We start from the raw sequence: 25,366 nt of genomic DNA, 5'->3' as shown, positions 1-25,366 counted from the left end.
CTAATATGTAGTTGAAGTATTAATCAATTATTGATCTCTCTCTTTTTCTGGTTGCAGTGAACCGCATGTGTAAGAAGGGCTACCGGCGCTGCATCAACGGACGCTGTATCAAACACAGCTCCTGGTGCGACGGCACCGATGACTGTGGAGATGGTTCAGACGAGCTGCCGTGCAACAGTATGTGATTGTTTGAAATAAATGGCGAGATTATGGGAAAGGAGAAATACACAATCTTTTTTTGTGTAGTTGACTAAAAAAAAGTGCAGCCGTACTAGTTCCTCACTGTTTCCATCTCTGTTTTCTTCAGTGACTCTGTGCAGCGCTGCAGAGTTCCAGTGCAAAGACGGTTCCTGCATCACTAACTCTAGTCGCTGTAATCAGGTGGCGGACTGTGAGGACGCCAGTGATGAGATGAACTGCAGTAAGTATTAATCGGAATAAATCTGGGCTGTTCACCAAAAGGTTGCCTGTTTGAACGCCACTAGGTTCAAACATGACTCCAAGGACACAGTCACTCAAGGCATCAGTGTTAATTTTGAGAGCCATTTCTGATTTGGTCTTAGTCTTCATCTTCAGGTGAAAATGCTCATCTGTCTTAGTCACATTTTTGTCTTTCATAGTTTTAGTTGGTGAAAAGTCATTGCATTTTTGTCATAACTTTTAGTCAAATTGCAGTTACCAACATTGATTTTGGTAGCTATTTTATATTTAGTCTTATATAGATATATAATTTATAATTTTTCTCTCTTTTCACCAATTCAGTTAAGCTTATGAGAAATTTGAATCAAGGTAACAGACTGTATTGACATTGCATTAGCAGTAGCACTTGTGCAATTCTACGTATCTCTTTTCCTTAGTTGGATATCAGCCTGCGCTTTGATTGCAGATTTAGTCGCAGCAAACAGCGCAAGCGGCTCGTGACAGAACACAAAGCAACTGAATGACACTTTAATTTGCTGAACTCCAGCTTACTTGTTTGTCTGTGTTTTCAGATTATTCCGCGCTTCTTCAGCAATGTAGAGAATGAAACCGGGTAGAACACGTTCTTTTAACAGAAAAGCTCTCATTGGGGGATTTTAATTCTTGAAATCTGGCAACCTTAAGCATGAATGCTCTTAAAAACAGTCTGTAATGTTTTGTCTCTTCCTTTAAGTGAAGAGAGTTCTCTTCAAGTTTTTAATTTTTGAACCACATTTTTGTCTCTTCTTTTTTCGTCAACGATATTGCATGTTGATATAGTCACAGTTATTGTCTAATGACGTTGGTGTCGTCTCGTCATCGTCTCATCTTAGTCGAAAAAAAAGGTCATCAACGAAATTAAAAAGTAACTTTTTTTTTAAGTAAAAAGAAATCAAATTGATTCATTTTCAGATTATTGATTTAATTTTAAACAATTTTATAATTAATTCCTAAACTAAAAGACAAAAAAGAACAGTATTGTGTCCTTTCATCATAGCCAGTGTTGGAAATAAACCTTTTTATAAATACAAATAATATAAAACATTTTTTAAAACCTTTTTTAACAACGAGAACTATTAGTAGTAGTATATTATTATATATTTTTCAAATTGATTTCATTTGATAGATATATATATATATATATATATATATATATATATATATATATATATATATATATATATGTGTATGAAAGAAATGTTTATTTATATATTTATATATATTTATATTTATAAATATATAAATAAATAAATAAACATTTCTTTCATATATATATATATATATATTTATATTTATAAATAAATAAATAAACATTTCTTTCATATATATATATATATATATATATATATATATATATATTCTAAGTGCAACTTTGTGGACGAACATAGCTATACATTTTCCTGCACTCATACAATCTTTTGGTACGTTCTCTTTCAGGCCCCACTGACTGCTCTAGCTACTATCTGCTTGGAGTGAAGGGCATGACCTTTGAGAGGTGTGAGTTCACTACACTCTGCTACGCCCCCTCCTGGCGCTGTGATGGCTCCAATGACTGCGGAGACTTCTCAGATGAAAGAAACTGTCCGGGTTAGACACTACACACACACACACACACACACACACACACACACATATGTGCCCCCTATTCTCACAGCTAATGAAATATATGTGATATTGCATAATAAGACAAATTTTTCACTTTCTTTCCCACAGAGAAAAGGAAGCAGAAATGTCCAGTGAACTTCTTTGCGTGTCCGAGTGGCCGTTGTATTCCCATGAGCTGGACCTGCGACAAAGAGAACGACTGCGAGAATGGAGCAGATGAGTCTCACTGTGGTTAGTAAACATTTACAGATCTCTCTCTCAAGGTTTTTTTTTCTACATTCTTCTGTTGCACTTTGTCAAATCTGTTACAAATGTCACGTAATACTTTATCTTCGGTGTAGTTATTGTTCTCAAGACACTAAAAACAATAGGACCATGTGCTTTCATTATAGCCAATTTCGGATTTTTATTATTATTTTATTTGATATTTTTTATTGTCAGAAACTTTTTTATTAAGGGAAAATATTTGCTCCCTGGAGCATTTTTTCTTTTCTTTTTTTTTCTATATTATTATAAATATATATTTTTTATAATAGCTACAGCAACTATTATTATTATTTTAGTTGTTGTTTAAAAATATATCATAAAAAAATGAAAAAGTGATAAATTAGATATTATTATTATTATTATTATTATTATTATTATTATTATTATTATTATTGTCTAGTACCTCTTGTACCCCTGTTTTGTTATTAAAAAGGTTACTGTAAATATTTACTTCTATAATTGAATGTAATAGAATATAATATAATTCAGTTTTATCAAATTTAAATGAGAGGTATTTTATGTATCTGAGGGATTTGTTAATTTGACCACAGCTACACCTGAAATTTAAGTTTATCAAGAAAACTAGTTGATTTTATTTAGATTGTTTGACAGGAACAAGTTCTTTACTTGTGTTTTCTCAGATAAGTTCTGTGCATCGAATCAGTTTGAGTGTGGAAACCATCGCTGTATCTCCAAATCCTGGGTGTGTGACGGCACTGATGACTGTGGAGACGGCACCGATGAGGACAGCAAATGCAGTGAGTCACGTTGCAACTTACATCAACAAACAAATCTCTGAACTCAGATAAACCATGTTTATCCTCACTGCAAGTGAAACTTTATTTAATGCGCTGCTGGTCGTACTTTTACCTCTGTTCATGGTTTTTGATGATGAGAACATGTCACGCGAGGACCAATGGAAGAATTTGTTCCACCGTTAAGTTTGTTTGGACGCAGCACGTTTTTCACGTTTTAAAAGCTGCCTTTCTGACCTCACTATACAATATTTTTATGGTTAGTTGCGTTTTTATATGCATTAAGCATTATTTTTTTTATTCTCATATCTGACCTTGTGATAACAAAACAGTTGAGAACCTCTGCTCTATTTAACTTTGCCTTTATTTGAACTCTTTACACTTTATATCAGCCATGATGAATCTCAGTGTTAATCTAGTTAATGCTTGATGATTAAATGTGTAAGTAACACTGAGTATCTCTTCCAGAGACAAAGACTTGCAGTCCAGAAGCATTCCAGTGTCCCGGCTCCCACATGTGTATTTCTCAGCGCTGGAAGTGTGACGGGGATAAGGACTGTCCTGATGGTGCAGATGAAGGCATTAAGGCTGGCTGTGGTGAGTATCACTTATATCGGAACTTGGTTTATACCCTTAAACTCTTTATGTATTCTTTCTGTATTTCCTTCTGTTTATCTGTTTATTCTTTCTCTCAAGCATTTAATAAGACCTGTGATGACTCCGAATTCCAATGTCAGAATTATCAGTGCATTCCCAAAAACTTCATGTGTGATCATGACATTGACTGCCGCGATGGCTCTGATGAGTCGCCCGAGTGTGGTAAGCATGTCTTTTAGTCTTCTGTTTTTATTATTGGTCACACACACCAATGAAGTGATCATGCATGTCAAATGTTGTCTTCCCTTTCACAACAAAGAATATCCCACGTGTGGGCCGAATGATTTCCGCTGTGCTAATGGCCAGTGTTTGAAGCAGAAGAACTGGGAATGTGATGGAGAGTTTGACTGTAGGGACCAATCGGACGAAGCTCCCAAAAACCCACTTTGCACAGACCCAGGCGAGTATTAGAACCTTGAAGGACAAGGTGAAAAAAATGCATAACATCCCATTTTGTTTATCCCGTGACAGCCCCATAGGCTGAAGATACAGTATGCAGTCTGTATCGGAAACAGAAATGATTAGTTCAAATTTGGCCTTGGCTGTATTATAGGTTTTTAATGTGATCAACGTTTGCGTAAGTTGTTGTGTTGGGGAATTTGGCTATTAACATGTAACATTTCAATTATATTCTGCTGAAATGAACAAAATGACTTGAAAAATCCGTTCATTTTCTTGAACGAGTCAGTAAAATGATCCAAACTTCCCATCACTAATACAAACACCATGGGGCATGAATATGGTAATCATTCACTACCACGGTATTTATCAGAGTGCCAAAATATTACCATCCAATGTCCGTCAGTGAAATTTATTGGACCCAGAACAAAAGTTTTACAGGTGAAAACCATGTGCTCATTGTTATTTTGTTTTTGTCCGTAGAGAGGCGCTGTAATGATACTTCCTTCCTGTGCACCAATGGCAAGTGTGTGAACGAGACATTGCTGTGTGATGGTAACAATGACTGTGGTGACGGCTCTGATGAAAACAACTGCTTCATCAATGAGTGTCTCAACAGTAAGCAGAGCGGCTGCTCACAGCTCTGTGAAGATCTCAAGATCGGCTTTAAGGTATGTGCTTTTCCTTATACTCAATATTTGTGTGAACTAATTAGTTGGACATAACAGTGAAGACATGACATGCCTCTTGCCCGGCCCCCATAGTGCCGGTGTCATCCAGGTTTCCGGCTGAAACAAGATGGGAAGACGTGTGTGGATGTGGACGAGTGCACCACCACATACCCCTGCGCTCAGCGTTGCATCAACACACACGGTAGCTTCCACTGCCTCTGTGTTGATGGCTTTGAGCCGCGTCCTGATGACCCCACCAGCTGCAAATCCACATCTGGTGAGCCTCTCCCCTCCCCATTAACTATTACGCTCTGTTTATTATCAAAACGGCTATGGAAGCGTTTCTGTCTCAGAGTAAAAAGTCAACCACCATATATATATTATGAGATTCACAGTTACAAATACGAGAATTTACGTTTTAAAAATAATCCCCAAGCCAGTCAATGCTCGTCAGAATGTTTGAAGTTGTTCTGTAATTTCTGTTTCAAAGTCTGCTTGTACGATAAGAGTGTTGCTTAAATTTCAGAGGAGGAACCTTTCCTCATCTTTGCGAACCGGTATTACCTGCGAAAACTCAACTTGGATGGCACTAACTACACATTGATTAAACAGGTGAGGTGGCTGTCAGTCTAAAAGACCAAAGAGATTATTTGTAGACTATTGTAACTTTCTAATGTTGCTGAACTGTTACTATTTTATGTGTTAACAGGGGCTCAATAACGCAGTGGCTCTGGACTATCATTACGCAGAGCAGATGATCTACTGGACGGACGTGACCACACAAGGCAGCATGATCCGTCGCATGAACATCAACGGCAGTAACGTGCAGGTCTGTGTAGTTCAAGAGAATGTGCATTGATGATTCCTGCATGTGTTTAAAAATCATTTGACTGAGTTCAACCTATGACAAATTTCTTCATCTATGTCATCTTGTTCTGATTGGCCGATGGACATGTTTGTGACTCTTTTGATTGGCTGATGGATAGGTGCTGCACAGAACCGCTCTGAGTAACCCTGACGGTCTGGCCGTGGACTGGGTTGGGGGAAACCTGTACTGGTGTGATAAGGGCAGAGACACAATTGAGGTGTCCAAGCTGAACGGGGCTTACAGAAGTGTGCTGGTCAACAGCGGCCTGCGGGAGCCGAGAGCTGTGGCGGTGGATGTGAGGAATGGGTGAGAGTCTAAACTCAGTTCCTGATAAGTTCTTACATTATGTATTATATAAGTCTCTGACTATCCCAGTTTAAGCTGTAAGTCTATTAAAATTGTGATTAAATTGCATGATGTTCTGATTAATTGGTCAAATGAATTGCAGTTAATCACATTTGCGGAGAAAAGCCTCCAAATGATTTTTCTTTTTTTACAGAATTGTTTTATGTATTTAATTGTAAAAAATAAATTTTCTCTTAATGGATCTATGTGAATATATTGTTGTTATTATATATATATATATATATATATATATATATATATATATATATATATATATATATATATATATATATATATATATGTATATATGTATATATGTATATATATATGTATATGTATACACACACACAAATATTTCATTTGCACTTGATGTGTGTTATGAGCTTGTCTGACTTTGGTGGTTTAATTATTTCCAGGTATCTGTACTGGTCAGACTGGGGTGACGTGCCACATATTGGCCGCATCGGCATGGACGGCACAAATCGTCACATCATTATTCAGGATAAGATCACATGGCCTAACGGCTTGACGCTAGATTTTATTAATGACCGCATCTACTGGGCAGACGCTCGTGAAGACTACATTGCTTTTGCCAGCCTGGACGGAACCAACAGACACATTGGTGAATACAAAGACACCCATAGATTGCTTATGATGTCATTTTTCTTCAGGCAATTACTTTAGACAAAGAAGTGACTCAACCTTCATATTCGCCAATAAATGACATCATAAACGCTCCGTATTATGTAATATTATAGTTGATCTATTGTTTTTGAGACCGCTTTGTGCGGTAATGTGGCAGTGAAGGAGGGGTTTTGTTTCTCACATTCAGAAAGCTTACGCAACATGCTAAATCTGTCTTCATTGAAAGGGCTCAAATTTAAAACCTAAAACTGAAATTAAGATATTATTATGTCCCTATATATATATATATATATATATATATATATATATATATATACATACATGCATATAGATAGATAGATAGATAGATAGATAGATAGATAGTTTAGGAGCTTTTACACACTTATTTTACACAATATTTACTCAAGAAAAATAATATTAACCCATAATATTATAGACCGGTTTTCATGATCCAATCAAATCTGATGGATACAATCAAGTCTCACTCTCATTATTTTACACTGAATATTCTGTTTGTTGCCTCTGAACCTATTAAATGTGAAGCTTGTGTTCTCTTCCCCACAGTGCTGAATCATGACATCCCTCACATCTTTGCCATGACTCTGTTTGAAGAGTTCATTTACTGGACCGATTGGGAGACCAAATCCATCAACAGAGCTCACAAAACACTGGGCACTAACAAAACCATGTTGATCAGCACCCTGCACAGACCCATGGACATACACATCTATCATCCCTCCAGACAACCTGAGGGTGAGAAGATAAACACATGCTGTACATGGAAATGTCCCTGCAGTATTTGATGTGGTTTCTAAGTGTTCTCTTCTCTGCTGGTCTTGTGTTTGCAGTGTCGGGTCACCCGTGTCAGGTGGATAATGGTGGCTGCAGTAACCTGTGTTTGCTCTCTCCTGGAGGAAACTACAAGTGTGCCTGTCCCACCAACTTCTATCTGGCTGCTGATGGAAAACAGTGCCTGTCCAACTGTACTGCCAGTCAGGTGATTTCCTTTATTCTCAGGGGTGCTTATTAGATTCTCATTATGAGATTTGTTTCTACATTATGGCAGTGTTTATTGTACTGCCATTAATGATTAAAAAAAAAACAATAAAAAAACACATTAGTGCATAATAGAAAGTTTTAATAGAAAGAAAACTAAATGTATGTACAGAGACAGCTAACTTGTTTAAAAAATGAACAGCATACACATATTTCATTAATCAGACACATTACCAGACCTAATAAATACTTTATTAGTCATTTTATGACTAATAAACTATCATTTTATTTTCACATTATAGCAGTGTGCTTATTGTTAACAAAATTAATAGAAATAAAATACAATAAAAAAATGAGAGAGAAACTTAAAACTAAATGAAAATTAGAAATGTTGGCTTGTCAACTAACTGAAATAAAATAAGTTTAAGATTAAGTACTAAAATTATTGAAATAAAAATGTATAACTCTAAATAGAAATATTTAACTAAAAAATGGCAAAACACAACAAAATTACTAAACTTAAACTAATATTAAAATGAAAACTAAAAAATATAAAAATAAAAACTAATTCAAAGTATTAATAAATATTATAATATTATTTTAATAATACTAAAATAACACTGACATAATTACTTTTTTTTGCATATAGTAATGAGAAGTAGGAGTAACATGAAAATGTCAACATGCAAAAATCTTAATTGTCCTAAAAAAAATTAAGCAAAATATGTTTTTCTTTTGATATTGATGTGAAGAATGAGCTGGCCATGTCCTTGTCAGGAATCACACTCTTCTAACTGTTTATGCTTCTCTTTTATTTTTCTCTCTCCTCCTCTGACTGTAGTATGTCTGCAAGAATGATAAGTGTATTCCTTTCTGGTGGAAGTGTGATACTGAAGATGACTGCGGAGACCGCTCGGATGAGCCTGCTGAATGTCGTGAGTATCAGCTAACTGATGAGAGAGTTACCCCATGGCCACTTTCAGTTGTACATAACATCCTCATGCTCTGTGTTCTTGGGTTTTAGCCGAGTTTAGATGCAGACCAGGCCAGTTCCAGTGCGGCACAGGTCTCTGCACCAACCCAGCTTACATCTGTGATGGAGACAATGACTGCCAGGACAACTCTGATGAAGCCAACTGTGGTATGATGTCCAGTCAATTGTGCAGAATTGAATAATCATCTAATTCAAGTGTTTAGAACATTTGCTTAATGAAAACTAATTTTTTCCATGTTCAGACATCCATGTTTGCCTGCCCAGTCAGTTTAAGTGCTCGCATCCTAGTCGCTGTATCCCTGGAATCTTGCGCTGTAATGGTCAGAACAACTGCGGCCAGGGAGAAGATGAGAAGGATTGTCGTACGTCTGCTCTTATATCTCTCATTGATTGGATCAGTGTTTAATCTGCACTATGTATGAGGCTGTTTTATGATGAGCTGATAGGCTGAGTGTCGTGTTCTCTTGTAGCTGAGGTGACCTGTGCTCCTAACCAGTTCCAGTGTGCCATCACCAAACGCTGTATACCACGAGTCTGGGTGTGCGATAGAGACTACGACTGTGTTGATGAATCTGACGAACCGGCCAACTGCAGTAAGGAAATAAAACCAACAAAATACAGACTTGTAAAGCCACTTTTTATCTTAAAGGAATAGCTCACCCAAAAATGGAAATTCTGTCATCATTTACTCAGCATCATGTTGTTGCAAACCCGTAAGACTTATTCATCTTTGAAATATAAATTAAGATATTTTTAATAGTATCTGAGAGATTTATGTCTCTATTCTAATCCATTCACCCAAAACTGATGCTTCAAAAAGTTAATAAAAAGATTGTGGAGTAAATCCATCTGAATCGAGTGGATGTAATTAATTAAAGCTTTTATCCACATCAATTTCAAGAATTTTACAGAGAATTCTGCTTTTAATATCATCAGACCATTTTATTCAGAAAGGTCTCTTAAGGAAGATTTTAGAAAAGTGTCAACAGGAAAACGGGAAAAGATTTTTTTTTTATCTTTAAGAATGTCAATTATCCACCTATCCATGATCTCCTTTTAAATATATTTATTCATTTGTTTATTTGCCTGTTTTAACTGATTTCATCTTGTTTTGGCATGAAAACATCCTTATATGCTGATATGGCATAAACAACCAAATAAATAAATATAATGAATTATTGACTGACAGTCCTTATTAAAGCCGTTTTTGTTTTCTACAGCTCAAATGAAGTGCGGTGTGGACGAGTTTCGCTGTAAGGACTCGGGCCGCTGTATCCCGTCCCGCTGGACGTGTGATGGAGAGGACGACTGTGGCGACGCCTCAGATGAGCCCAAAGAGGAGTGCGGTACGACTGGCCATCGCTTCATTTGCTCCATCTTATATTCATTTAAAAATGTTAATTACTCTGGGAAGTGTGTAAAAGTGATTCATTTGATTTTATTTACATAAAAGTGATTATTATTATTTCTTGTGGTAGATGAGAGAACATGTGAGCCGTATCAATTCCGCTGTAAGAACAACCGCTGTGTGCCGGGCCGCTGGCAGTGTGACTATGACAATGACTGTGGCGATAACTCGGATGAGGAAAAGTGCCGTACGTATTTCACCTGACACACCTGAGACTGCATGTACACGCACAGCCATTTATAGGATTGAATCTAATGTTTTATCATTATTTGTGAGTCGTGACCATCAAACATGTCTGTGGGAGGCATTGTGGGTATTTTGTCCTATGTCATCGCTCGCTCACGTTGCTCACTGATGCATCTCACTTCATGTTGTCTCTATTCTTCATTTCACACTGACCCATTGGCTTGACTCAGAGGTAGGTCTCTCCTCCCTTCAAACCACCTATTCCAGCCTCCCCTTCCTTTTCCTCTCTCTTTTCATCCCCCCATGATTCCATGTGTGTTTGTGACAGAATTGCAGCTTCTGCCCCCTAGTGGAGAAATGGTAGAGTTCTTTTTCCTCCTCCAAATGAATAGTGAAGCTTTTAGCAGTGAACATTTGTGTTTATAAGCTCAAATCTTTTGAGGTTTGGGTTTGTTTTGTCTTTATTGTGGTTTTGTTGTCTTCAAAATGAAAGTGTTTATAATGATTCTGAACAAATTAGCAAGGTTATCATGGTCATAATAACCCCTGGAAAATATCTTACAATTATGCATATTAATAAAATCTTAAAGTCATAGAAAATTCTATAAATATATTTCCAACACAAATGCACACACAGATTTATATTCACAGATGTGGATTATATAATTAATTAATTTATTATATATAATATAACACCAGCTAGAAATTGCTCTTTTTACTGTAGTTTTTTTTTTTTTTTTTTTCAGTACTCATAAATAACTGGAAAATTTATGTAAATTGATTATCAGGTGTGGGAACCCTAAATATATTTGTGTATTTTCTCACTCTCTAAGCTGACCTGTTGCCCTTGTCTTGAAATGTGTCCCTTTCTTTCCTCCTATGTTTTCCTTATAGTCATTGTAGTGTTTGTGCTCTCTGGCAGATATTTCTTTCTTCAATTTTAAGTTGTTTCTCTCTCCCTATCAGAGCCGCGTCAGTGCTCTGAGAGCGAGTTTTCCTGCACTAACGGCCGTTGTATCGCTGGGAGGTGGAAGTGTGATGGAGATCATGACTGTTCAGATGGATCTGATGAGGTTTGATTTGATTTTATTATAAGGATAGCCCCTTGAGATGTAATGTCTTATTTTCGAGGGGGTTCTAGAAGCACTAATACACAATTTTACAACACATAAACAATCTTACAAAACATACACTACAAATATACAAATACAAATAGAATGCTCGCCCTCTCCCCCACACCCACAAACCACAACTATTGTACAAAAACATAATTACAAAGACTCAACAAATAAATCAGTTACATCAGCATGAAACCAATTAATACCAGTAAGTCCTCAATAAAATCAAGGACCCTAAGAAAATTACACAAATTAAAAACATAAACGGGTAGTTTTAAGATGGGAAAATAAAGATAACCTAAAGCAATGAAAAGAGGTAGTAGATCTCCAAAAATATAAAGGACAGTTCATATAAACATTTGAATTGTTATATTGATAAACAATGTCAGAATAATCAACAAGAGGTAATATTAACTGAGAAATTATTATTTTCCTGACCTTGAATGTTACAATTAATTGAGTGAACTCAGACAACCATACATTCCATAAACGATATAATCAAAATATGAGGCATAAAAGAAAGTTCAGGATCAATCCAAAGTCCAAAATATTTGAATGAATCAACTTTATCAAGGGGTAAACTATCCTCAAAAGTAATATTCAAATGAAGGGGAAAAGAATGACAATGTCGTGTACCAAACACAATACAACAAGACTTATTCTTATTCATTATAGGCATATTGTTATGAAACTAGTTTTGAACCAAGTTGAAATCAGACTGTAAAGAATTCTGCATTTGTAACATATCAGAATTAGTGGTCTAAAAAATTGTATCATCCGCATAAATATGTACAGAACAATTTGAACATGATTTGAGTCATTAATAAAGATAAACAAAAGTAGTGGTCCCAAGGTAGAACCCTGTGGAACACCCTTTTCTACAATTTAAGCTTTTTCCTGAAAAATATGGACTGCCATTAGTTTAAAAAAAACTGTAGATCTAGGTTTATACTTAAATGATTGAAATGTGTGTGGTAGATCAGTGTAATGCACACGTAGTAATTCCTTTACAAAGGTGTTTTAATTCAAATGCGTTCATTGTTTTTGAATTGAGGGATAGGGAAGTGTCCAGCATACATGTGAAATCTTTCAGAGGTATTTAAAAAGCATCCCAAGATACACTTAATTAAGTTGGTTGAGAGAGATGTCTGGAATGTGCAGAACTGTGGCAACAACATATAAGAAATATAATATAGTTTTGGTTTGTTTAACTTTGTTTTTGTAGTCACTGCATACATCCATAGGTCCATTTTGTATTTTATTTTATATACACTCAGTACTTATATTTACTGTTATTGTGTCTCTCAGCATGGCTGTGATCTGAAGTGTGAGGAGGATCAGTTCCAGTGTAAGAACGGTCACTGTATCCCGCTCCGCTGGCACTGTGACGCAGATGCTGACTGCATTGACGGCAGTGATGAAGAGAGTTGTGACATTTCTGGTGAGTATGCATGTCTGTTTCTTTCTTAAATGGGCTTATTTATGTGCCGTGTCCTTTTTTAAATGTAAGGATTTATCTCACATTCCTCCTTCTGATCTCTCCTCTCTCAGTGGCACGGCACTGCCCCCATGATGAGTTCCAGTGTAATAACACACTGTGTAAACCACTGTCCTGGAAGTGTGATGGGGAGGATGACTGTGGCGATAACTCAGATGAGAACCCTGAGGAGTGCAGTAAGAACACACACATACTGTTGAATTGTAAAAAAAAAAAAATGATTAAAGGTACATTATGTAACTTTTTTTGGTTCAAAAAAATACATCATCAAACCTTCTCGGTTTTCATGGAAAAATTGCCTATATACATCATATAAAAGTATATAGAAAAGTAGCTCCGGCTGCTTTGACGCATGTATGTGGCAAAGGTTAGTTGTTACAACGAGTGAGAAAGGTTGGCATGGAGCAGCTTAATCTCAAACATACTGAGAATCACCTGTTTTAAAAAAAAAACAGAGGAGAGTCTGCAGGCAAAAAGAGAATATGAAATCAAAATAAAATAAAAATCAACATTGGCTTGGCTTTTCGGAGATGATGAGGACTGAGGGATCTGAACTGTTGTGAAAGCGATGCAGAGATGCATTTTTAATTACACAACAGGTGAGTAAGGTATTTTATTGAACAGATACCTTTATCTAAACTGGTTATATCTCTTAAGCCTAGTACTGAATGTAACCATACTCATTCACACAGTCACGCAGAGCCAAAGCACTACCAAATCAATGTTCTTCTGCAAAATTAAAGCAGTTTTGTTTTTAACTGCTAGAAAGCCAAAAGTTACATATTGTACCTTTGAGATACATTTGCAGTGTTTTTGTTGTCAATTAATAGAAAAAAACATAATTGCACAGTAAGCTCAGACTAAAATCTTCCTTTCTGTAATTCAGGAAACTTCCAGTGTCCACCCACTAGAAATTTCCGTTGTCTGAATAATCGTGTCTGTCTCTGGAGTGGCAAGCGCTGCAATGGTGTGGACAACTGTGGAGACAATTCAGATGAGACCAACTGTGGTTAGTCTTCTGCTCCGACATGCGTTATTTTATATCGGAGTCAGTGGGTGTTTGTTTTCATGACCTGTGACATGGTTCTTGTTCATACAGGAGACCACACATCCACATGTGATAAAGACCAGTTCAAGTGCAGCAACGGCAAATGCATCAGCGCAAACCTGCGGTGCAACTTCTTCAACGACTGTGAAGATTATGGCTCAGATGAGATCGGCTGCAAGACAGGTGAGGTTATGAAAAACCTTATCAAGGAGTTTTGAGATAATAAAATATTTCTAGGCAAAATCCTAAAATGTATTGGAATTTTCTAGAGTGAATGTTTTATTCACCACACACACATTTATATGTATGTGTGTGTGTGTGTGTGTGTGTGTGTGTGTGTGTGTGTGTGTGTGTGTGTGTGTGTGTGTGTGTGTGTGTGTGTGTGTGTGTGTGTGTGTGTGTGTGTGTGTGTGTGTGTGTGTGTGTATATATATATATATATATATATATATATATATATATATATATATATATATACAAATTAATACACTATTATTTTATCACACACGTGGTTTTTCAAATAATTTACTGTATATCAAATATATTATGAAACCCTTAACCTTCCAGTAACGAATTTCTTTGATAAAGACAGAAATGCATTCGTCGCGTAGAGTGCATTTATCTCAAATAGACCGTCATTGAAATGAACTATTTTATGTACTTTTTAATCAGCACATTCACCATCTTATAGTTTATCATAATGTGTCAATCTCTGTGGATAAAATCAGCTTTAATTTTTATAATTTGATATTGAAAAGGGCTTTTAATTTCAGTGTTATTTTATCTATCATTTTTGAAGTCCTGCTTGAATTGACTTCATGTGTCTGTATTTTTGTAGACACCATGCTGAATGACTGTAAGAGTAACAAATCTCTATGTGGAGATGGTGATGAGGCTCACTGTGTTTCCAACGGTACGGACACGTTCTGCTCCTGCAAAAATGGTTTCCAGAGCGTTGGACACAACACCTGCGAAGGTACAGCACACATGGTCTGCCATCTTAAAATGACCTAAAGAGACTTTCTTCCTCCCCGATTTATGTCCGAGATTTTTATTACCAGCTACAATGTGCATATCAACATTTCATCTCTTTTCAGATAAGAATGAGTGCAAGCAGTTTGGTATATGTTCTCACATGTGTAACAACACCAAGGGCTCCTACAAGTGCAGCTGCCACAAATACTTCACCAGGATGAACCACACATGCAAGGCTGACAGTATGTACTGATTTTATTCTTTAAATCATCTTCAAGAGCTTGTCTTTAAAGGAATAGTTCACCCAAAAATGAAAATTAGCCCATGAGTTACTCAACCTCAAGATATCCTAGGTGTATATGACATTCTTCTTTCAAACGAATACAATCGGAGTTATATTAAAAAATATCCTGGCTCTATTGTCAAGCTTTATAATGGCAGTGAATGGATGTTTTGAAGTCCATCTGTTCTGAAGTGCATCAATCCATCATAAAAGTGCTCCACGCGGCTCTGGGGGGTTAATAAAGGCCTTCTGAAGCAAAGTGATGCGTTTGTGTAAGAAAAATATCCATATTTAAAACTTTATAAAGTAAAATAACTAGCTTCCGGCCAAACGAACATGCGGATTCCACTTAAGTGTAAAGCGCAACTTAAGCGAGCATTGCGACGTACTGCTGATATTTACACTACGCCATGACGCACTACGCTACTTACGACGTCACAAGTTGCGTAAGTTGCGCTTTAGGCGTAAGTGGAATCCTTCTGTTCGTTTGGCCGGAAGTTAGTTATTTTACTTTATAAAGTTTTAAATATGGATATTTTTCTTACACAAACGCATTACTTTGCTTCAGAAGGCCTTTATTAACCCCCCAGAGCAGTGTGGAGCACTTTTATGATGGATAGATGTACTTTTATGGACTTCAAAACAGTTACTGCCATTATAAAGCTTGGAAGAGGAAAATAAAGATAGCCTGTCGCTGCCATTGTATTCGTCTGAAAGAAGAATGTCATATACACCTAGGATGACTTGAGGGTGAGTAAATCATGGGGTAATTTACATTTTTTGGTGAACTATCCCTTTAATGTGAAGTTGTGTGCCCTCCCCAACAGTTTCACATATCAGTTTCACAAACCCTCTATTTTATCCTCTATTCTACTAAACTATTTTGTGCCCATCTGCAGGTCTGAACATTAATAAACAGGTGCTCTACATTGCTGATGACAATGAGATTCGCAGTCTAAATCCTGGGATGGTTTACGAGCAGACATTCCAGGGCGACGTCAACGTGCGCATCGATGCCATGGACTTGCACGTCAAGACCAATCGCATTTACTGGACAAACTGGCACACCTCTGGCATTTCCTGCTTCCAGCTGCCCGCTCCATCCTCATCATCAGGTCCTACTTCCAACTCTCACCGAAACACGAGGCAAAGCGAGGGTAGCATCACCAACCTGGATGTGAGTCAAGACCTTCAATGTTCAATGTTGAACTTCATGCTTTGCGATATCTTTTCTGAATATATCCTGTCTCCTCTTTAGATTTCAGGTTTGAAAATGCCACGTGGAATCGCGGTGGACTGGGTGGCTGGTAACCTCTACTGGACTGATTCAGGACGTGATGTGATCGAGGTTGCTCAGCTTACAGGCCAGCACAGAAAGACGCTGATTTCTGGCATGATTGACGAGCCTTACGCAATTGTAGTGGATCCTCAGAGAGGGTAAGAGACATTGCACTGTTGTTTCATTAACTCTAAGGTACAGTCGCTTCAAATACACTAATGCTGTATTGTGTATTTAATTCGATTTTTTTCATGACAATTTTTGTTTCATATCTCAGAACCATGTACTGGACAGACTGGGGTAATCATCCAAAGATTGAGACGGCAGCCATGGATGGCACTCTTAGACAAACCCTGGTCCATGAGAACATCCAGTGGCCTACAGGTCTTACCAGCAGAATTGCTGCTTTTAATCCTCTGTATACATGACATTCGTTAACTATATTAAGATGAAATCCATGTGTTAATGTTTCTTCTCTAAAACAGGTCTTGCAGTGGACTACTTCAATGAGCGTCTGTACTGGGCAGATGTCAAGCTCTCCATGATTGGCAGTGTGCGTCTGGATGGCTCTGACCCTGTTGTGGCTGTATCCAACATCAAAAACAGTTCAGTATTTTTTTATTAGCATGATAGTATACTCTGGTATTAAAATATCAGCAAAAATGTATCTATAATATAATAGAATAAGTATAATATCGCATCTAACATAAAAGTTTTTGTTTACAATATATATGTGTATGTATGTGTAGATGTATATATGTATATATGTGTATATGTATTAATATGAGTGTGTGTACAGTATATACACAAATAGACATATAATGTATATAAATATAATAATATATTTACATGCATATTATGTAAACAAAAACTTTTATGTTAGATGTGATTAATCGCGATTCATCGATTTTACACCACTAAATATAATATAATATAATACCATTCAAAAGTTTGGGGTCAGTAAAATTTTCAAGTGTTTTTGAAAAACAAGTGCAGCAGGGAAAAACTCCCCAGGGCTGCTCTTATTTCTATCAAAAATTCAGTAAATCTGTAATAAGTAATGTTGTTAGTTATTACAATTTAAAATAACTGTTTAAAATGTAGTTTATTCCTAAAATGCCAAAGCTGAATTTTCAACATTACATTTCAATTGTCACATGATCCTTCAGAAATCATTCTAAAATGCTGATTTGGTGCTTAAGAAACATTTCTTAACATTGTCAGTGTTTAAAAAACAGTTGTGCTGATTATTTTCAGCATTCTATGATGAATAGAAAGTGAAAAAGCCTTTATTTGAAATCCACGTCATTTTTTTCCACGTCGAATTTTACTTTGTCCTTGCTGAATAGAACTATTAATTTCTTTCAAAAAATCTTACTGAGCCAAAACTTTTGAATGGCAATGTGTATTTTTCTTTATTTATTTAATATTTATGTTATATTTTTATTTGTTTTATTTAATACTATAATGATGTCAGTGTCATCTTCAGGGAATTATTCAGCTTCTCTCTCTTTCTTACAGATCTCCTCCACCCCTTCAGCATTGATATCTTTGAGGATTACATTTATGGGGTTACCTACACCAATAACGTTGTCTTCCGGGTTAACAAGTTTGGTATAGGCCAGGCGGAGAATCTGACCACTGGCATCAACCACGCCACTGACATAGCCCTCTATCACCGCTACAAACAGCCTGAGAGTGAGTGTCTGTGTAAAAGTGTGTTTTGGATGCATTACAAATGCATGATTACAAATATGGGAGTTTTTTCCCACTGTCTAATGTATTTTTATTTTTATTTATTTTTACAGTGACTAACCCATGTGATAGGAAGAAGTGTGAATGGTTGTGTCTGCTTAGTCCCAGCGGGCCAGTGTGCACCTGCCCTAACGACCACATACCTGACAATGGCACCTGTATGGAGGTGCCCCCCGCCACCCAGTCCCCCATCAGTAAGACCCTCCAATCAACTGCTTTCACACTATATATTACTAAATAATTTTATACCACAACCAGAGCTATGCTGAAACCACGTTATGCACTGAAATATGGAATAACCATTTAAAAAGTAATATTTCATATCAGGACCAAATATTCAGAGTTCAATTTAAATATTGGTTATATGCTATGTTTTTCAGCCTGATTGAAATCATTTATGATATTTAATAAAGTTAATATTTTTTTCCTCATACTTCATGTGCATAAATTAAATCAGGCATTTCTCATCATGATTAAATTATAAAGCTTCAGATGATCAACAATAATGTGTTTTTCATTTAGCTCCCACCTGTAACGTTCAGTGTCAGAATGGCGGCAGCTGTTTCCTCACCCCGTGGAACCAGCCCAAATGTCGATGCCCCACCAGTTACAGTGGAGAACGCTGTGAAATCAACAAGTGCAGGGACTACTGTCAGAACGGAGGAACCTGCTCCCCGTCACGCACAGGTACACACACTCGCAGAGATTGTGGCCAGGGCTTTGCACATTTATCTCTATAACTACATCAGCAACATTATCTATCTGTTTCCTCTCTTCAGGTGCTCCGACCTGTCGCTGTCAGACTGGCTTCACCGGGTCCAGATGTGAACAGCACACTTGTAATAACTACTGCAAGAATGAGGGCACCTGCACTGTCAACCAGGGCAACCAGCCAACCTGTCGTTGTCCAAAGGGCTTCCTGGGTGACCAGTGCCAGTACCGTGAGTTTGATTCCTTGTGACTGTAAACAGGGGATTCAGTCTTTTCTAAAATGTTCATTGTCTTTTATTAGCTGTGTGTGTCCACAAAAGCCTTGCTAATGAATGAAACATGCATTATAAAGTGAAATAACTGCTGGAAATTAATCTGTGCAGGTCATTGTGATGACTTCTGTAAGAATGAAGGTCTTTGTATGGAGACGATGAACGGCACAAAACTTTGCCATTGTAATGAGTCTTTCTTTGGTCCACAATGTGAGCTGAACAAGTGTGAATACTGCGGCACGGGCAAGTGTGAAGTGCTACGATCTGGAATAACATGCAAGTACGTACCAGCATATTCAACTGATTAGGCTTTCATAGAAGTTTCATAATCCAGCAGCACTAAGCCTTTGCTGCAGGTTTGAGATGTGCTGTATAGAAATGGATTTGAATCAGTTATGTGCTGTTTATGTGGGTGCTAAGATAATTAATGTTTTGTGTGTAGATGTGCTGATAACATCCAGCGTTCCAGCTGCTACACCTGTGATGACTTCTGCATTGAGGGCCAATGCTCTGTAGACCCTCATACTATGCTGCCACAGTGCAGGTAAAGTCGTCAAAGCTTTATAAAGGAATTTGCTTTTATGTTCTTGTAATTGTTTTGTTGCAAAAAAGTACAAATATTAGAAGCACAGCAATAAATATCATCCAAAAAGAATTAAAAATGTAAGTGCAAATAGAATAGAAAAAATAGAAAACCAAAGTGGGCCTAGTACTCAGCCTTGTGGTACACCAGATAAAACATTGTCTACCTGAATGTCCTGGGTTCTGTACTTAAGATATCTGACAAATCAACATATAGCATGGTCATAAAAACATATTAACAAGCTTGCTGCAACAATAGATTAACAAAGTTTGAACAAAACACTGTCAGGATTGCCAGTGAGATTAAAGTGTGTTTGTGTGTTATGTAGGTGTCACACAGGCTGGTCAGGTTTTCGCTGTGAGCTCAATGTTGCCCCTGTTCAGAACTCAGACTCTGGAAGTAAGTGCCCACATCTCTTTCTGTTGCTTTTAGATTCAATTCAAGGTATAAAAAAATTTAAATTTGAAAAATGAATTTTTGAAAATGAAAACTTTCATTGGCAAATCTGGGCAGTAATAATGCATGTTTCTCCTTTGTGTAGATACTCCATCAGTGGTCATCCCAGTGATGTTACTGCTCTTACTTGCGCTCTTAGTAGTTGGTGCCATCTTGTGGTACAAGAAGAGAATGCGTGGGTAAGTAATTACAGCAATTTGATTGTGTACAGAGGAACTTAGTACTTGGGGACACTCCAGGGCTCAGTTATTCTCTAGCCAAACTTATTTTGTTTATTGATTAGACTTTTTTTCTGAGCAGGGGTCTTTAACCTTTTTCAGTCCAAGGGCCTTAAATAGAGAGTCATGTTTTACAAAGACATTAAAATAATCATTATTTATGTACATTTAAATACATATACGTTGTTTTAATTTTACTTATGTTTTCATCTAGGAGGGAAAATTAAAGACTTCGCTTGTGCTTTATCTTAACTTGGATTTATATTATCATATTTTTATGTAATAAAATGTATTTAATATAAAAATTATAATATTTATTAATTATACTTTATTATTTTGGTTGAAGAAAATATTTTTATGTAATTATTTCATATAATAAATATTATGCTTTATTTTAATATTAATTTGGATGAAGACAATATGTTTACAAAACTAAAAATAGTAATTATATACAAAAACAATCATTTAATAATTGTAATTCCATGTTAGTTTTTAATAATATGCATTTTCATTTTTCACAAAACTTAAATAACTTTAATTAGTACCCCCCTTTTGAAGACCCTTGCTTTAGAGCATTCATTTCTCCACATTCCTCTTTATTTTAACACTAAACTCAATTTCCAGATCTCTCACTTCATCTCTCTCTCTGTAGTTAAACTGCAACTTTCTGTCTCTCAGGTCTGTGAGGCGGGGCAAGCCCAGCTCCAGATGTTCGCGGTAACTCTGACTCTATAACAGCAGGGTCCCATCCTAGTCCATCCTTTCCGCTCTTCCTCCCCCATCATTATACTCTACCTCTCTTTCTCCCTGCTTCTCCTGCCTGATCCTGTGCTGTTACTGTGCTATTCCTGTGGTTTTCACCAGTTTCAACACATGGATCTATTGACCGAATCCTAAAATAGATCAACTGGTTGGTGCAAGATGCAGCACTGGTCTGCGTCCTGTCCCACTCTCTCCTCCTTGTGCCATCTTGTAGACGTGTGTCGGTTTATATCTGTCTGTGAGAGCAGTGTCGCTGTGCTTGAAGTGTTTGGCCTCCTCATTGATCGTAGTGGACCATGTCTTGTGGACATCCAGCTTTCTCTAAGACCCTGCAGAGTTGCTCACTCTGGCTGGCAGTCTCCTCCTGAAAGCACATGGATGGTTCCACAAAGTGGCATTGCTCCTTGCACATGTTTTTATACGGCAGGAGAGACCCTGGTGGATGTAGCTGTGTCTTTGTGTTTGTGAGTTGCTTGATGATAGGCTACTTTGTGTATGCGCGAGTGTAAATTCCCGTGCCTTAGCTCGGCTTGTGTTGCGAAGGGACATGGACAAAGATGTAACTGCTCACTGGTGTTTGTGTCTGCAGAGCTAAGGGATTCCAGCACCAGAGGATGACCAACGGAGCCATGAACGTTGAGATCGGGAACCCAGCATACAAGATTTATGAAGGAGAGCCCGATGATGATGCAGGGGAGCTGCTGGACTCCGACTTCACCTTGGATCCAGATAAGGTGACACTAATGATATTTTATGTTCTTAAGCACTCTTTTTTTTGTCATTTTGATTTTTTATAATATTTGTATTCATTATAATTGTGTATATTATATTATATTATATTATATTATATTATATTATATATATATAAAATATTCTTTAATATTTAAATTTTATCTATTATAATTGTTTTTAATTATTAGTGTGTCCGAATCATATCGGTTATGTGCAGTTGATTTTGTGTGTGCATACATACACATATATATGCACACACAAAATCAACTGCACATAACTGATATGATTTTCTAGTATAACCTTTTCTAGTATCTTTGACAGAAAAGGTAGATTCGAGATCAGCCTGTAATTGACTAATTCTGTAGGATCAAGTTGGGTTTTTTTAACAAGCGGTCTAATCATAGCAAGCTTAAAAGTTTTTGGTACGTATCCTAATGACAAAGATGAATTAATGATATTAAGAAGAGGATCTGTGACCTCTGGAAGCATCTCTTTCAGCAGCTTAGTCGGTATAGGGTCTAACATACGTTGTCGATTTAGATGATTTAACGAGTTTAGACAATTCTTCCTCTCCTATAGCAATGAATGAATGAATCAAATTTTTCCTCAAGGAGACTACAACGCACTGCCTGATGCGATACTGTAGTAGATGGTTGCATAGTTATAATTTTCTCCCTGATATTATCAATCTTGTAAGTAAAGAAGTTCATAAAGTCATTACTGCTGTGTTGCTTGGAAACGTCTGGGGTTGAAGCTTTATTTTTCGTTAATTTAGCCACTGTTTCAAATAAATACCTAGGGTTTTGTTTATTTTCTTCTAATAGGGTTGAAAAAATAAGCAGATCTAGCCGTTTTTAAGGCCTCTCTGTACGCAATCGTGCTCTCTTTCCATGAAATGCGAAAAAACTCTAGTTTTGTTTTCTTCGAGTGTTGCGCTCCATTTTTCTGGCTGCTCTGTTAAGGGCCCGAGTGTGCTCGTTGTACCATGGCGTTGGACTATTTTCTTTAATCGTCTTTAAGCGCAAAGGAGCAACTGTGGTTAAAGTGCTGGAAAAGAGAGAGTCAAAAGTTACTTGTAAAGTAACTACATGTTATAACACTGTTCAATTTAATAATTAGCGAATCCCAAAACGAATACCCATTGGCCTACTTGACATTATAATGTTGTGATGCCTAAGTTCACTATTTTTGGTCTTTCATTTTTAATTTAAATAGAATTGTAATGTCTGTAATTTATCGGTTGTGGGCCATAACAAAAATAACCATCAGTTTATCTGCATCAGGCAGAATTTTGATATCAGTGTCTCTCTCGCAGCCCACAAACTTCACCAACCCTGTGTACGCCACCCTCTACATGGGCGCCCACAACAGCCGTAACTCTCTGGCCAGCACAGACGAGAAGAAGGAGCTGCTGTCTGCAGGAGACGATGACATGGGAGACCCGCTGGCGTAGAGTCCCGGCCGGACGCCCACCCTCACGCAGACCGTTATGCCTTTACACGTCAGAGGAAAAGCAACAAGAGCAGGAACACTGTACAAAATGTAAAGAAAAAAGATAAGAAAAAAATGAAGGACACTTTTGTATGTGATTGCAGTATTATATTTTATTCTTCGAGAAATCCTTCTGGTCAACAAAAGAAAGCATTTTCTATACAAGAATTTTTTCTTTTCTTTTTTTCATTTCCTTTTTTCCAAATGTTTGCTTACCCGATTTCTCACCCCTCCCCTCCATTTAGCCACTACCTCTGTGCTCAACACCTCATGCCAACAACAATATGGGAAATGGTTTTTTCTCTCTTTTTTTTTTCTTTTGTTTATTTTTGTATGAATTGTATAGAGATCAATGTTTGTTTCAGGAAAAGCAAAAGTGTTGCTAATGAAATATAAGGGAGGGGGGCATGGCCGACTGAATGATACTGATGCTGACTTCGCCCGTGTGTGATTTCAGATGGCTGAGAACGAATACGCTTGTGTGAGTGTTGCGACAAGTCAGCATCACTTTTATTTCTATACTGTTATCTCAGAGAACAACGCTTACGATGATTGTCATACTCCTTGCACAGATTGATTTTATATATATTTACATATATAATTAACAAAGTGTCTTGACAAATATACCCAGGAATACAAGCAGACACCTGTATGAATAGCAGTATATAACTGTCTTTGTTTTAGCTTTTTTTTTTTTTTTTTACGGATGAAAAGATGCAAAATGTGTCTCAACATGGATTGAATGAATGAGTGAATGAATCCAAACAGATGGAAAATGTAAGAACATTCCAGAACTCTTCCAGGGTATCAGTGGCCTTGGTGTGTACGTCCAAAGGATGGGTGAGACTGATTCACGGAGAGCAGGCCTCATCTGACGCCATGTCTTCCAGCACGCCGGAAACAGCCAGGAGATGATTGTCGTCTGCTCTCGGTCTGTGTGCTTTTGACAGAACTGTTCCATACCACTTCAGTGGGAGCTGTGTGTCACTTTTACTTCTCTAGTTTTGTGTCTTACGGACTTTTTATGCTCAGTGTAAGTGCATTCCTGTGAGGTGCGTGTGGATCCAGTAATAACTCACTGCCTTGCTGCTACTCTTCCATCATTCTCATCTGCCTGACCTGTAGAGAGACTCGGCCAGCCCCGCTTGCGGCCGAGCCTCCACTGCTTCTAATGGAGGTAACCCGTGTGCCATAGGCTAATGCATGGATCCAACAGCACGAAAAGACTAGCGTCTGCTCAACAGATACATGTTAACAGTATTCATCCGAGCATCTGGACTTAACGTAAAGTGTCTGCTCTGTTTACGATCAAATGTCATTTAGCGCGGCCCTTAGTGGCCTTTTACTGTCACAGATGACTAGTGTCACAACCCTGCAACCGTTTCTGTAGTTTTGTTGGATCATTTTATTTTTATGGGTTTTTTTTATATACAAAATAATTAAACTGCTTTTTATAGTAGAAATGCATGGTGGCTCAGCCCTTCTTTTGGAGAGACAGCGTGATGTTTGTTTCTTTTGTTTCCAGCTAGAGAACTTCATGAATCACAGACAATAACACATATTGAGAAATAAAAATGTGTACAGAACAAAAATAAGTGGTTTCTGGATTGGTGCTCTGCTGTAGCTTGGTAATGGGTACAAGTGGTCAGTTTAAAAACAAAAAGCTTTTCTCTAGAGTTCAAAGGTCTCCAGGATGATAGACAAAAAACCCTTAAAGTACATGGTGGTTTATTTTCCATTTAGAAAAGCAATTGTCAAGTCTTAACAATTGCATGTTGATTGATATATTTTGTAAGGGTCATGTCTCAAGATTTAAAAAAAAAAATCAAGCTAATATTGGGCTTGTAATACAAAATGTATTACCTAAAAGCCCATGTCACAAATCAAATAATCAATCTAAACTTTACTGTTGTTCTAGTATTAGATATGA

General features: G+C 37.1%; 1 protein-coding gene across 1 annotated transcript in view; it reads left to right on the top strand.

The window, feature by feature from the left end:
* Nucleotides 1–24,903, top strand: part of lrp1ab (low density lipoprotein receptor-related protein 1Ab) — a 118,611-nt gene extending 93,708 nt beyond the window's left edge. Inside the window, exons 47-89 of the mRNA XM_084099248.1 lie at nucleotides 58–177; nucleotides 308–421; nucleotides 1,897–2,046; nucleotides 2,173–2,295; nucleotides 2,973–3,089; nucleotides 3,555–3,683; nucleotides 3,783–3,905; nucleotides 4,003–4,143; nucleotides 4,626–4,813; nucleotides 4,907–5,090; nucleotides 5,340–5,425; nucleotides 5,523–5,642; nucleotides 5,800–5,987; nucleotides 6,443–6,648; nucleotides 7,236–7,424; nucleotides 7,520–7,668; nucleotides 8,509–8,602; nucleotides 8,692–8,808; nucleotides 8,904–9,023; nucleotides 9,132–9,254; nucleotides 9,882–10,007; nucleotides 10,140–10,256; nucleotides 11,222–11,328; nucleotides 12,682–12,814; nucleotides 12,925–13,047; nucleotides 13,758–13,880; nucleotides 13,971–14,102; nucleotides 14,758–14,895; nucleotides 15,017–15,136; nucleotides 16,077–16,354; nucleotides 16,436–16,614; nucleotides 16,734–16,840; nucleotides 16,942–17,061; nucleotides 17,978–18,154; nucleotides 18,265–18,405; nucleotides 18,734–18,898; nucleotides 18,991–19,152; nucleotides 19,306–19,474; nucleotides 19,637–19,738; nucleotides 20,106–20,176; nucleotides 20,319–20,412; nucleotides 21,803–21,947; nucleotides 23,261–24,903. Of these exons, the coding sequence (XP_083955374.1) occupies nucleotides 58–177; nucleotides 308–421; nucleotides 1,897–2,046; nucleotides 2,173–2,295; nucleotides 2,973–3,089; nucleotides 3,555–3,683; nucleotides 3,783–3,905; nucleotides 4,003–4,143; nucleotides 4,626–4,813; nucleotides 4,907–5,090; nucleotides 5,340–5,425; nucleotides 5,523–5,642; nucleotides 5,800–5,987; nucleotides 6,443–6,648; nucleotides 7,236–7,424; nucleotides 7,520–7,668; nucleotides 8,509–8,602; nucleotides 8,692–8,808; nucleotides 8,904–9,023; nucleotides 9,132–9,254; nucleotides 9,882–10,007; nucleotides 10,140–10,256; nucleotides 11,222–11,328; nucleotides 12,682–12,814; nucleotides 12,925–13,047; nucleotides 13,758–13,880; nucleotides 13,971–14,102; nucleotides 14,758–14,895; nucleotides 15,017–15,136; nucleotides 16,077–16,354; nucleotides 16,436–16,614; nucleotides 16,734–16,840; nucleotides 16,942–17,061; nucleotides 17,978–18,154; nucleotides 18,265–18,405; nucleotides 18,734–18,898; nucleotides 18,991–19,152; nucleotides 19,306–19,474; nucleotides 19,637–19,738; nucleotides 20,106–20,176; nucleotides 20,319–20,412; nucleotides 21,803–21,947; nucleotides 23,261–23,398 (5,948 nt within the window). The 3' untranslated portion in view covers nucleotides 23,399–24,903. The remainder of the gene's footprint in view (nucleotides 1–57; nucleotides 178–307; nucleotides 422–1,896; nucleotides 2,047–2,172; nucleotides 2,296–2,972; nucleotides 3,090–3,554; nucleotides 3,684–3,782; nucleotides 3,906–4,002; nucleotides 4,144–4,625; nucleotides 4,814–4,906; nucleotides 5,091–5,339; nucleotides 5,426–5,522; nucleotides 5,643–5,799; nucleotides 5,988–6,442; nucleotides 6,649–7,235; nucleotides 7,425–7,519; nucleotides 7,669–8,508; nucleotides 8,603–8,691; nucleotides 8,809–8,903; nucleotides 9,024–9,131; nucleotides 9,255–9,881; nucleotides 10,008–10,139; nucleotides 10,257–11,221; nucleotides 11,329–12,681; nucleotides 12,815–12,924; nucleotides 13,048–13,757; nucleotides 13,881–13,970; nucleotides 14,103–14,757; nucleotides 14,896–15,016; nucleotides 15,137–16,076; nucleotides 16,355–16,435; nucleotides 16,615–16,733; nucleotides 16,841–16,941; nucleotides 17,062–17,977; nucleotides 18,155–18,264; nucleotides 18,406–18,733; nucleotides 18,899–18,990; nucleotides 19,153–19,305; nucleotides 19,475–19,636; nucleotides 19,739–20,105; nucleotides 20,177–20,318; nucleotides 20,413–21,802; nucleotides 21,948–23,260) is intronic.
* The last annotated feature ends 463 nt before the right edge of the window (nucleotides 24,904–25,366 follow it).

Source organism: Abramis brama (assembly GCF_963993115.1).
Source record: "Abramis brama genome assembly, chromosome: 22".
NCBI classification, from domain to species: Eukaryota; Metazoa; Chordata; class Actinopteri; order Cypriniformes; family Leuciscidae; genus Abramis; species Abramis brama.
The sequence above is the reverse complement of the archived record's forward strand: the minus strand, read 5'-3'. Positions and strand labels throughout refer to the sequence as shown.